This window comes from Triticum urartu, chromosome 3A (genome assembly GCF_056163025.1).
Source record: "Triticum urartu cultivar PI428250 chromosome 3A, HENAU_Tu73, whole genome shotgun sequence".
NCBI classification, from domain to species: Eukaryota; Viridiplantae; Streptophyta; class Magnoliopsida; order Poales; family Poaceae; genus Triticum; species Triticum urartu.
In genome coordinates, this window is record NC_141875.1 from 609,539,446 (window position 1) to 609,552,958 (window position 13,513).

The following is a 13,513-nucleotide window of genomic DNA, read 5'->3' on the forward strand; positions in this document are numbered from 1 at the left end:
CCGATTCGTGGGGAATCAGCCCCCCTCAACCAGATCATCGATGTCGTCCTGACGAATCGTCGACCGAATCCAGTCGCCCTGGATCCAGCCGCGCGGCATGCCGGACCTCGACGAAGATCTGCCCCGGCTGGACTTCTTCCCCTTCGCCTTCGCTGTCGCCTTCTTCGCGCGCTCCAAGGCCACCGTCTTCTCCTTCCCCATTGCAGCGGGCGGAGCTCGAGCAGAGCGGTGGCGCCAGGAGCAGAGGTGGATGTGGCGGAGAAAGCGAGGGAGAAAGAAGAAGAATGGGAACGCACTGTGCAAAAAGCCCCAATCCGACACCTTATATGAGGTCGTTTCCAAGTAGCTGACCTGTGGGTCCGGGCGATCCTATCAAATCCCGCAACAGTCACGCGCGCGATACGTGGCGAAAAAGGTGGCGCGGCGATCGAGGCGGCCCTGCCTAATCCAACCCGATTACTGCGGCCTCCTCCGCCCCGCGCGCTTCCCAAAATTCGAATCCCACAAGATCCGCGAGCAGCAGAGCAACTTGTCAGACGGAAGATTTTTCCCATATCAGCACTCGAAGCGTAGCAGTAAAAGTTCACTCGGCAAAACCAAGAATGGATCAAGGCGACTGAAAAAGAAGTTGAAGTCATCATGATTGCTCGCTTGGTCCCAATCAGGCGCTTCTGAAAGCGTGAAAATTGAATCGAAGGTGTTCTCAACTCCTTCTCCACTCAAACCCTGAACCATTCAGGGGCTAATGATGAAGCTATGTACCTAGGGTAGGGTCATAGGCTGACCTAGACACCCTTCCCTAGGACTCCATCCTAAAACCAGAAGCATTCGAGGGATAGCATCATTCACTCGACTGCCAGACATTCCACTCGGAAGATTCAAAGTCACTCGACCACGACAATTATCACTCGACGGCAGGAGATATAAAGTCACTCTGCACGACAACGATCGGACATTTTCTTCGTAGACTTAATAGGCATTTATGTCATTTAAGTGCTAGCGTTACCAGTAACACCCCCCTCTTGATGTACCTTAAAACCCTTGTAACGTGGGCTGGCTGGGGTCGAGGCGCACTCTATATAAGCCACCCTCCTCCACTGGCACAAGGGTTCGCACCCCCTGTAAACACACACATACATAATCCAGTCGACCGCCTCCGGACACCGAGACGTAGGGCTGTTACTTCCTCCGCGAAGGCCTGAACTCGTAAAACTCGTGTGTACAACTTCGTCATAGCTAGGATCTTGCCTCCTCATACCTACCCCCTATTCTACTGTCAGTCTTAGATCCACGACAGTCGTCACTGTCGTGTACGCCGCCTTGGCCTCCGCCTTCTTCTCCGTCGTTGGCATCTCCTCCTGCTCCACCCTCTCCAACTCATCCTTTTGCCGCTGCAATCTCTTGTAATGAATGGCTTACATAATGACTTATAGATTTGGCATGCTTCCTTTGAAATGACAGCTTCTCACAACGACATCAATGTGCTTCAATGATCTCCCGTCTCCAGAAAACTTTGTAATGGGGAATTATCGCCGTGCAACTACACTGTCAACGGCCGTGACTACAACTTGAGATATTATCCTGCTGATGTCGTCTATCCTCAATGGGTGGCGTTTGTGAAGGCCACGGTTGAACCACAAGGCAACAAACAAAGTCACTTTGCAACAATGCAGGGACCAGCTATGAAGGATGTGGAGAGGGCATTCGGAGTGCTTCAAGCTCGATGGGGAATTGTTTATGGAGCCGCAATGATGTGGGAATCAGAAACTTTGTGGCAACTGATGACATGTTGTGTTATTTTGCACAATATGATTGTCGAAAATGAGGATGATGGGTAGCCCAAACCAATGATTTTGAAGCGCCTAGGAAACAAGTTCAAATCTCGGAAGATCAAGATGCAAACCAACTTATGAAATTTCTGCGGATGCAACAGAATCACTGAGATCATCAGATGATCTTATGGAGCATATGTGGATCCACAATGGAAACTAAAGGGCTAATGTTTGAGTTGTGCACTTAATATCAATTTTATGCAAGAACCGTGTATTTTTGTGTATCAACATTTGTTATTTACGCGTTACATTGACATGCATGATGGCCGTGCATCGATTTACATGTATTTAAGAGTCTGGATTTAAGATATGTGATTGATTAGGCAGAACATACAATGGGCGGTCCGGCCGCGTCTGCGGGCGTATCCGGACACGTCCACGGACGTATGGCGGGCAGGATTTAACAAGTCCGTCTGCTGTAGATGCGGTAACACCTCAAGAAAGAGTAGATCCCATCAAACCAGTGAAAAGACCATGTTCCAACCACGCCTAATCTTTTGCGAAGGAGTCAAGGAGCGAGAGCAACATGAGCAACATGATCCCGGTAAACATTGACCCAACGGTCCGTCCAAGCATATCCCGTTATCCCTATGATGAAGCAGTCCGGTCACTCGTGAGTGGCAACTCAACGAAACAATCCACCACCGTCGCGCGCGCCGGCAACCTGAAGAAAGTTATACCACTACTACTAGACTGTCTAGACAGTTCGTTGGGAGGAAAACTACCCAAGGAAATGATCAAAACCGTGACGGGAAAAAGGAGGCGAAATCAGATAAGCACGCTCCACACAACGAACTGCTCCTCCTCGTCGCTGACCGCGTCAACCGGCCGTCCAGGGTGCGTGAACCACGTACGCGCTCCTCCCTCCCTCATGTCGGCGAAAGCGATCGGTACCGGAGCAAGTAGTGGAGCAGTAAGTAAATCTGACCCGAGCCTCGGCCCTCAGATAATACAACACGAGCGAGGCTGTGTGTTCGAGCGACGTCGAATGGATGGATCCGATCCAATGGTGCCGACCTGCGAACTGTGTATCAATCCGATCATGCGCATTGGCCACCGTACAAATCCGCCCGTTCACACCGGGGACTGCTTGGAATGTGCTAGCAGCAGCGTGTGCTGCTAAGTGGAAGCTACGTGAATTTACCAAGAGACCTTCGTTAATTTAATCTATAGCCCGAGGGGTAAAACTCGCACATTGTTTCGCCGCCTCGGATCGTCAGAGGCGGGAGGAAGCTGAAGCTTTTCTTCAGAAAAATAAACGAGAGCAGAGGAGGAGGAGGAGGCTACAGCTGAACTGGCCTCTCTCCGTTTGAAACGAACATCTCGTGACGGCTATTTCCCCACGTTTTTTCTCCCTTTCTTTCTTTCTTGCTGATTATTAGTGGGCACGGGCACGTACTAAGTACGAACCGCTCGGCTGGTGTGCTATATATGCGAAGGTCGTCTCCCAGAAATGTTCGAACCGTTGAACGAAATTAAACGAGAGAGAGAGAGAGAGAGATCGTAGTAGCTCCCAACCTCACGACGACTCTGCTCTGCTCTGCCATTTGAATAGAAAGGTTCGGAGGGAGGCGCTGTTTTTCTGCGCTGGGCGGGCAGCGGGCGACTTTGATGTGCTTCGACTTCGAGCTGGCGGACCAACGCGGACCGCACGGCAGCGGCGGCCGGACGGTGAAGGGCGAGGGCAGCGCCGGAGCGGCGGCGTCGGGAATGACGACAATGGCGAGCCCGGTGGACCTCATGTCGGGCTACTACCAGGCGCAGGAGATGTCGACGATGGTGTCGGCGCTGTCGCGGGTCGTGGCGGAGGACGACCCGTGGGCGCCGTCCGGCTCCGGCGCCGGGCCGGAGGGGTGGGGCTGGGAGGAGCAGCAGGCAATGCACGCCGGCGCTGGCGGCGGCGGCGGCTACGTCCACGAGCTGGGGAGCTTCCCGTCTTCAGAGTTCGCAGGTAAACAAACAGTCAACACACGCATGCTATTGCTAGGCTAGCTTGGCCGGGAAGAGTTTCTGAGTTTGCATGCTCTGCTTTCGCCTCGGATTTGATATTGCTCCACCGAGCTTCGCACGCTCTGCTTTTCCCCGATCGCATTCTTGCATGCTACTCCAGCTCGAAACGTGTCAGGCATGGGCAAAATCTCCTTTTTAGAGTGTCCTATATGCGATGCATTCAGAGGTTTATTACTAGTAAGCTTGTAAAATAAAGGAAATGTCTATATCCATGGGTGCAAAACAACAAGTTGTCGTAATATACTACTTTACAAGAATATTTTAGAGGTAAAAAACTAATATTCGGCTTGACTTAACTTAACCAAGAAGACAATCGATGAAGTTGGAGCCTTTACGTTTCTAGCTCTGATCAGGTCATAAAGAATCGGTGAACACGTGTACTGCCAGTTTTGGTCAGTGCAGAGCCCTAGGCACAAAATGTGTCACGAAAAGAGTTATTTCTTGGAAATAATAGAGGAAAATGCGTGCGGAACATGCAAGCGTTGTGCGCGAGCGTAACAAACTGGTCGTACGGACGAACGGCGCGTAGCTCAAAGTCGAAACGTTGGACGGAATCGAGGCTGACATAAGGAAATTGGAACAAACCCTATCTGCACAGTTGTACGCCATTGAACCTAGTCTTGTAATCCACTGCACCTCTGCAACGAAACAAAGATACAGCTAAGTCTTGAGGTAGCATTTCATCGTACGTACAAAATACAGTGCATCTTCGTATCGTGTTCGTGTACATGCCAATATGTCATCGATGAGCTTGCGTGACGCCCATGTACCAACGAGAATACAGTCGAGAGGCTTCATTTCTTTCCAGAAAAGGCAGGACATTTCTTCATTTTCTTCTTCTTTTGCGACGAAAAGCGGTTCGAGTTCTGAGCTGGTGCTTATCGCTTTGCTGGAGCATGGATATCTTTTTCTCTACTGCCTTCCAGTTCACATTCCTAAAATTAACCCCTCGGCGATCGGGACGGACGCGCTTTATTAACACCTTGCAAATCGCGTTCGGGTGCATGCACATACACTACACTGCATGCGCAAGTGCACAACTTGGAACACGCTTGCGCTTTGCATTCTTTCCGCTTTTCAATTTGCTTCGCGCCTCGTCCCCGTGACATCGGCGGCCTGTATAAATATGCTTCCGCGTGCGTGCGCAGGGTCGGATCAGAGCTCGGACACCATGGAGGAACACCGCTCCCGCTCCCCGGCGTCGTCGAACGTGGCGGAGGCGCCGCGCCGGCGGTACCGCGGGGTGCGGCAGCGGCCGTGGGGCAAGTGGGCGGCGGAGATCCGGGACCCGCACAAGGCGGCGCGCGTCTGGCTCGGCACCTTCGAGACGGCCGAGGCCGCGGCGCGCGCCTACGACGACGCCGCGCTGCGCTTCCGCGGCAGCCGCGCCAAGCTCAACTTCCCCGAGGACGCGCGCCTGCACCCGGCCACCGTCGCCCCCGCCGCCGCGCCGGCCCGGGCGCCGATCGCCGCGCCGTCGGCCTCGACGCCCGCCATGTACGCCGGCTCCACCCAGGCCTCCGACTACCTGCGCTACCAGATGCTCCTGCAGGGCAGAGGCGCCGCCGCCGCCAACCAAGGCAACCTTCTCTCGTTCTACGGCGGGGGCGGGGGCGGGGGCGGCGCCATGAGCAGCTCGTATGGCGGCGGCGGCGACGGCGGCACCATGAGCGGCTTCCTGGGCTCCTACTACTCGTTCCCGTCCTCCTCCGTCTCCGTGGCCACCGTGCCGTCCTCCTCCTCCGCGTCCTCCGCGCCGGGCCACTACTACTCGTCGCCGCACGACTCGCAGCAGCACCAGCAGCAGCAGGGCGACGCGGCGGCGGAGTGGAGCTGGGAGAGCGCGCTGGCGCCGTACCCTGGCACGACGGCGGCGGCCTCCTGGTCCGACTCGAGCCAGCAGCCGTACCACCCGCCGCACACCCAATAGCGCACCCTTCTTGGACGAAGATTCTGCGCCGTCTCTGGAAGAAAGAATAACAAGTTGTGTACGGACGGCGACGGGGACGGGCGCAGCATCAGCAGCGGCAGCAAGCAGAGGAAGATCGAGAAAAAAACAAGCGGAGGATCGAGAATGATGGCGTCACTCGTTCACCGAGGGGCGTGTGTTGATTGACAGCTGTGGGCGTGCTCATTTTGTTCGTTCCTTGATTAGTTTGGGTGGGGTCGACCCGTTTTTACTACTTTCTGTTCCGGTTATTACTGCAAATTAAGCGAAGAAATGGAGGTTTGGATACTTCAGTGGAGGTTTAATCGGTGTCTTTTGGGAAGTTTTAATCGTGCCGTTTGGGGAAAAATGATGTTGCTGCCTGGATTTGTAGTGTGGCCTCGTACAGAGCATGGCATGGATTAGCTACTCCGATCGATTTTTTATTGAAGAAAACACTGAATTCCGTACAATGTTCGAACAAGAAGAGATCGTACTGCTACACAGACGCGATCCATTCCACGGCCGGCCGATGGAAAGAGATGGTGCCATGCTCGGCCTTGATGCCGACTTTTTTGCATTTGTGCGTGACGTCATTATTTTTCTTCCACTGACCTCTTCCGTAATGTTTACTTTTTTTTCAACCGGGCTCACAACCCTTTTCCATTAATTTCGCAAACAACGGAAATACATCAGTCTGTATCCAAGTTCTTAGTACCGAGCAACTACAACTAACAGATGAAGATAAAACCTTGAGCAATAATGAGACTGAAAAGGGGGGAGCAAGTTGGCGCATCATCAGGAAACCCACCGCAGGATGATCTTGGAACGGACCATCCGCCATGGGGCGAAAATCTGATGACACTCACAAGCCACTGCCCAACAAAATAAGAAGTACCAGGATGAAACCGCTAGCAAACTTCTGCGACTATGCGAACCGCTACCATGAGACATAATTCCAGCGGGCATCAAACCCCAATGGAAAACGGAGAGTAAAAGGACCAAGCGCTGATCACACCTAACCAATCTGGATTCCATCTCTGTCTCTCAAGAGAGGTCTACTTCGAGGGAAAGATCTGTCCGCCAGCGCAGCAACCGCGTGAGCCAACCTCTTCACTCCAGCCTGGAGCTTCACCCTTTCTTCTTTCCTTCAGCAAACCTGCCCAATACAACATAAACGAGCAGGCAGTGAAAACAGCCTCCAGAGGAGAACAAACAACATGTTTATCAAATGTAACTTTATTGCGGAGAGTCCAAATCCCCCAACATATTGCAGCAATGATCATCATATAAAGATGCTTCCCATCCGGAAAAAACTTATAGAGCCAAGCAAAGCTTTGCCAAAGAGAACGAGGACAGCAGGATGTCCCGGCCGTCATGCCCAGCACCCCCCACACTGAACCAGCAAGCGAGCAGGTAAAGAACAAATGATTCGCCGTTTCAACATTAGTACAGAAGGAACACGTGGGATTTCCAGGCCAATTCCTAATACGCATGTTATCACGAGTAAGAACTGCATTCTGAAACAGCTGTCAAAGGAAAATCTTAATCTTCAGCGGAATGGGTGCTTTCCACGCCATCTTATAGTTTGGACCTGATAGGCTCCTTTCCAACCATTCATATAAGGATTTAATAGTAAATTTCCCTTTACTACCAAGGGCCCATGAAATCTTATCTAGGGAGTCGTTCAACGACAGTTTTTTAGCTTCCATGACCATCCAAGCCCACTGCTCGCCCAACCCCCAACCAATCTACGTCTGAAGCCAAGCTCATAATTGCTTGCAGCCCAGGATGCAACAGTGCATTCCTGTTTCTGGCATATACTAAATAAATCGGAAAAACGATCTTTCAATGCAATATTCTCAACCCAAGGGTCATACCAGGCCCTAGTTATGTTTCCACTTTCAATTTTAATTTTTCTACCAACCATATATGATTCCTTGACCTTCATAATAGCTTTCCAGCAGGGGGAGTCCGAGAAGCGACTCCGAATGTTAGCCACTGTTTTATTCCTGAAATATCTAGTTCTTACTATACGCTGCCATAACCCATCACTCGTTTCTAATTTCCACCACCATTTAACGAGCAGGGCAATATTTTGTTTATGAAGATCTTTAATCCTTAGCCCCTCAATTTTTTTAGATCGACATACTCTCATCCACTGAACCATGTGGTACCCATGTTTCTTATTCTTTCTCCTCCAAAAGAAACGTCTGTGATGTTTATCCAACTTCTCAATAAAAGTTTTATTGAAGAGGAACATTGACATAAGGAAAGAAGGAATCCCATCCAAGCTGGACCCTAACATAGTCAGCCTGGCTCCAGAAGATGCCGCATAAGCTACCCAAGCATCAAGCTTTTTGATCATTTTACCATCAAGAAAATCTAGATCCACATTCTTGAGAGTAGAGTAAGTAACAGGAACTTCCAGATATTTCATAGGAAGTGTGCCCACTTGGCATTCAAACATGTTAGCATAAACCAAATCAGTATCATTATCCCCCCGATACTAAATATCTCACTCTTCTCAAAGTTGATCTTAAGCCCAGACATAAGTTCGAAGAGATATAGTAAGAGTTTGATATTTACAGCTTTGTCAACATCATGTTCAAATCAGAGCACCGTGTCATCTGCGTATTGCAGGATGCCAACCCCATCCTCAATAAGATCAGCAGCTAACCCTTTAATAAGACCATTTTTTGAGCTGTAAGCACCATTTTAGTCAGGCAATCAGCTGCAAGATTAAACAAGAAAGGGAAGTGAGATCTGATGGGGGCTTTCGTGTTTGAAGATAGGGTGTGGCTAGGTATCGGTCGACTGAGACTTAACCAAGTCCCAGTCAAGTGATATTGCATAAAAAAAGAAAAACTAAAAAGAATATTTTTGTACGAATCTTCATGCAAAATCAAAGGACTATAGCATCGACTGAGATATAATGAATTCTCAGTCGACTGAGACATAATGAAGTCTCAGTCGACTGAGACTTAGCAAAATTGTTGAAGATAAATACATGTATATATCTATGCCACTATACACGAAAGCTCACGTCAAAATACAATCTTTTGGCACACCTCTAGGGCTCGAAGCCAACTATAGCACTTGTACTTAAAAGCCCACACATGCAAGTGCATAGTCAATTGTTAGCAAGTCTGCAAACCAAAAGAATATGGAGGCCTCAGCATTTTGAATCTTGGGAAGTTTTCCAGTTTGCCAATACTCTTCCTCTGTGATGGCTTTGGCTCGACTGGGATGATCCACCTAGAACGTAGTGTGGTTTGGGGATGCTATGCATTGATGAGGATCGTGACCTCTTTACGACAACCATTGAGGTGATCGTCGGTGATGGAACTAAGGCAAAATTTTGGGAGTCCTCTTGGCTTGAGGGTCTCAGAACCAAAGACATTGCACTTAAAATTCACAATATCCCGTAAAAAAGGAGGATCTCCTGCTATCGATTTGAGGGATGGACATTGGATAGCTCAGATTGACACCCAAAGAGGACTCATGCTTGAGCACATCCAACAATCCACAACTCTCTAGGAGAAGCTTGCGAACTTTATCATCCAACTGAGTGGCATGGATACCATCACGTGGAAGCTCACCAAGGATGGATAGTACTGCTCTTAGTGGTGCCTACATGGCCAAATTTACCGGCTCATCTAATCAATCTTACAAGCCACGGTTTGGAAGGCTCGCCCCTCATCCCTCCAAAGTGCAAATTCTCCGCTTGGCTAGTCACTTAAAACAACATTTGGACGGCGGATAGACTACAATGTCAAGGATGGCCAAATTGCGACCCATGCCTACTCTGCAACCAAATGGAATAATCCACGGTTCACGTTCTCTTCAAATGTTGGTACTCTATCTGTTTTGGAATGAGGTGTTCTCCTGGCTTGATCTCCATATGTCAACATTTATTTGGCATCGGTTTGAAATAGTCAAATCTTGGTGGGATGGGTTCCTCACTAGCATTGTTTAACCTACGAAAGCACTGTGTACTTTGCTGCTTATTGTTGGACGAGGGATTTGGAAAGAATGCACACGTATTTAGGAACAAGGCGGCGCCGATGGCTATCATTATGCAGGGTATCAAAGATGAAGTTTCTCTTTAAGCCATTGCGGGGGCTAAGCATTTGAGTAATGTAATGTTGCGAGAGTAATTCATTTAGATTTTTGCCGTGCATAACAAACTCCTCTACTTAATTAATGAATATGACAAATCTTTTGCTTTGTTTCAAAAAAAACCGCATATGCAAAAATATAAGAATGGCCCTTCAAAACTTGAAGGGTGAAATCTAGCATCCACCATTCTGCCACCTAGGAGGAGATGCTACGCCTGGTTCACTCTGTTTTGACAGTAGATTTACCTTTTTTTTGCCGCCATCAAATGCACCCCTCATTGAAGGACCTCTCATTTTTTCCTTTGTTTGGAATTGACGCATCAAATTGAGTCCTCCTCGTCAGCGCCTTCAGCGCCAGCAAGCGATCGATCGTGGCGCGCGCGCGCGCCTCCTTCTGGGCCGGCCCATTAAACCATCGCTCCTCTTCACTTCCCTTCGTTGGCTCCTGCTCGATCGCTGGCCTCAGCTTGATCATTTTTTTTCTCGCCAAAACCTGCTACATTAGGTACTGATTTTCTTAGAAAAAACCAACCGGTTTACTACAGTATGTACTACAATTTTTAGAAAATAGTTCATCGATTTTGAAAAAAGTTCACCGAATTTAAAAAATCATCAAATTTGAAAAAAGTTCATCGATTTTGAAAAAAGTTCATCAAATTCAAAAAGGTTCACCAAAATTGAAAAAAAGTTCACCAAAATTGAAAAAAAGTTCAATCAGATTTGAAAAAAGTTAATCGCTTTTGAAAAAAAGTTCATCGATAGTGGAAAAAAGTTCATCGAATTTGAAAGATTGTTCATGGAGTTTTAAAAAAGGTTTATCGAATCTGAAAAAGGTTTCATCAAATTCAAAAAAAACATTGAATTTGAAAACTGTTCATCAAATTTGAAAATGGTTCATTGAAGTTGAAAAAGGTTCATCGAAACTGAAAAAAGTTCATCAAATTTTAAAAAAATTCATCGCTTTTCAAAAAAAAGTTCATCGAATTTGAAAAATTGTTCATGGAATTTTAAAAAGGTTTATCGAATCTGAAAAAGGTTTCATCGAATTCAAAAAAAATCGTCGAATTTGAAAATGGTTCATCAAAGTTGAAAAAGGTTCATCAAATTTGTAAAAAAGTTCATCAAATTTTAAAAAAAGTTCATCGAATTTGAAAAAAGTTCATCAAATTTGAAAAAAGTTCATCAAATTCTAAAAAAAGTTCATCGGATTTGAAAAGAGTTCATCAAATTCGAAAAAAGTTCATCAAAAATGGAAAAAGGTCATTGAATTTGAACAAAAAATGTTCATCTATTTTGCAGAAAAAAAACATGAAGAAAAAGAAAAATTCTTGAATTTGAAAAGCAAACTTTGGAAAAAGGGAAAAAGGAAAGATGGCAGAAGAAAGGAAGGAAAAGGATGTGAAAGATCACAGTGGGTGAGCTAGCGCAGTGGTAATTGCATCATTCATCGATGTTGAAGGTCCCAGGTTCTATTCTCCTCCAGCGCCCCTTTTTGCCTTATAAACATATAACCAAAGGGGCAGATGGGCCGGGCCCGTTTGTAGCGAAGGAAGGCAGGGGGTATGCGCCCGATTGTCAAAATAACTGTATCCGGCGCTACGGGCGCCAAATAAGATTTGACCATCAAATGTGCCGACAATTATTTGTAGCGTAAAGAAGAAAAGAAAAAAAAACTAATGCAACATTACTAGATAGACTTTTATGGGCCAGAATTGGGCTCAATTATTTCGCACATAAGAAAGAATTGGGAGGTTCTCACCGCAAAAAAAAAAAAGAATTGGGAGGTTCTCCTAGTGTCGGACCATATTACTCTTACGGGATATGTTCAGCGGCCCACGAGATCCGATGGATAGATCCACTATCAAGTCTATGCATATCGTTGGGCTGTATCTTCCCGTCCTTTTTTTTGAAAGGATTTCTTTCCTTTTTCTTGATTTTCTTTGTGCAACTCTCCCAAAAGCAAAAGGTCGTACGACGGTACGAGCACTAGTTAACAGCTTCGTAGCTAATGGTCGAACCACAAGCACTCTAGAAAAGTTGCGCCTATTTGATCACAAATCACCCGTTTAATCTAAAAAATCTGCTGCCCACAAAAAAAACTTTGAAAATCTGCGATTAACAGGCCGGGGAGGAGTAGCTGACCTGCCCAGCCCACCTCCCAACCCCCTCATAACGGATGTGGTGGCCGCAGTGGGGCGCATGGAGAGCGACCGTCGAACAGACTCGGACGGGTCTCCGGCCAGCCTCCGTCCGGTCGGACCCGATGAAGCCGACGTCCGTCCCTTCCTCCTCCGTCGCGTCACGCTCGGGCCAGCTCAACTCCAGCCCGTCCAGCATTGCGCACCAGCTTTAGAGAGAATTCTTTATTTGACCCTTTTTTAAAATTTGTTTCTTTATTTGACATCTAAATTAAATTTTGTTTTTTATATGACATTTCCGTTCATTTTAAAAACTAACTGTGTTAAATGTGAGGTGAAAAGACCGTTTTGCCCCTAAGTGCAAAGCCAGCCACAAACAAGCACACGGATAGCTTGATTGATTCTTGTACGCGCTTGACAAATTTTCTAATAGTGGTACACGTGCGTACAGGTGAATGCCTTGGCTAGCTTCAACTGGATCGATTAGATCGATTGTTTCTTGATAGAATCGCACGGCTTTATGCCTGCCTCTCAGTCCGGGCGAGCATCTGTTCTCCGGCCGCTTGGTTGGCTGCCGTCGCTCCCAGCTACCGGGCCGTCTGCGTGCTGTACCGTTGCTCGTGGCTAGCAGCATGCGTTCTTGTCGTCCTCGCTTGCCTGTCTAGTGCGTGCTGTATGGCTGCCAGTATGCGTTATGTACTACTACAATATTTATTTTCAGGATTTATTATACGCATCGTACTAGTACTCCTAAGACCAGTTAGTTAGAAGAATTAGTAGTATGTGTAATACTTCCTCTGTAAACTAATATAAGAGCGTTTAAATCATTATTTTAGTGATCTAAACGCTCTTATATTATTTTATGGAGGGAGTACTTTGGAACGTGCGTTCAGCCTCGAAGCTGTCGAGGTTGTATATGTCAACATTGTGGTATGTCCATGGCCTCACTCGCGAGCTCGGACGTCACTGTGCTATATGACTACCCCTAGCCCATCTTTAATTGTGACTGCCATGGATCGCATGTGATGCCGGTGCCGTGCACGTGGAGCCATGTCTGCATGGACGCTCAAGGAACCTGCCTCGGCGCCGTGGGCCGTCCACTCCACAGGTGCACTCGCACGTGATAAAGTAATCAAAATATGGTATATGACATTGTACTTATTCTCAAAAAAGTTACTATCCTGATCATAGATATACAAGCTAAAGTTTTACAGATGTTTTGTACGTACACACACATATTAGTTTATCTAAGGAACAAAATATTGAAGCATACGTATGCATGCACAACATCCATTGAACATCCCTAAAACATGAGTGAACTCATTATTTTTTTACACAATGCACTATGGGCAAAATGATATTTTCACCTCACACTTGACACTGTTAGTGTCTAAAATGGACGAAAGTGTCGTATAAGGAACACAATTTACTTTAAGTGTCAAATAGGGAAGAAATTTTATTTTAATTCAAATAGGGAAGCAAATT

At 47.3% G+C, this 13,513-nt stretch overlaps 1 protein-coding gene across 1 annotated transcript; it reads left to right on the plus strand.

Annotated features, from left to right (window-relative positions):
• The first annotated feature begins 3,283 nt into the window (after positions 1-3,283).
• On the plus strand, positions 3,284-6,095 carry LOC125545383 (uncharacterized). Its single transcript, XM_048709304.1, has 2 exons — positions 3,284-3,783; positions 4,991-6,095. The coding sequence occupies exons 1-2, from the start codon at positions 3,444-3,446 to the stop codon at positions 5,770-5,772; spliced, it is 1,122 nt and encodes a 373-aa protein (XP_048565261.1). The 5' UTR covers positions 3,284-3,443; the 3' UTR covers positions 5,773-6,095.
• Positions 6,096-13,513: the final 7,418 nt, after the last annotated feature.

Coding starts and splice junctions, on each gene's coding strand:
- LOC125545383 (XM_048709304.1), top strand. CDS start 3,444: ATGTGCTTCGACTTCGAGCTGGCGGACCAACGCGGACCGCACGGCAGC. Junction 3,784..4,990: donor CCCGTCTTCAGAGTTCGCAG/GTAAACAAACAG, acceptor GTGCGTGCGCAG/GGTCGGATCAGAGCTCGGAC.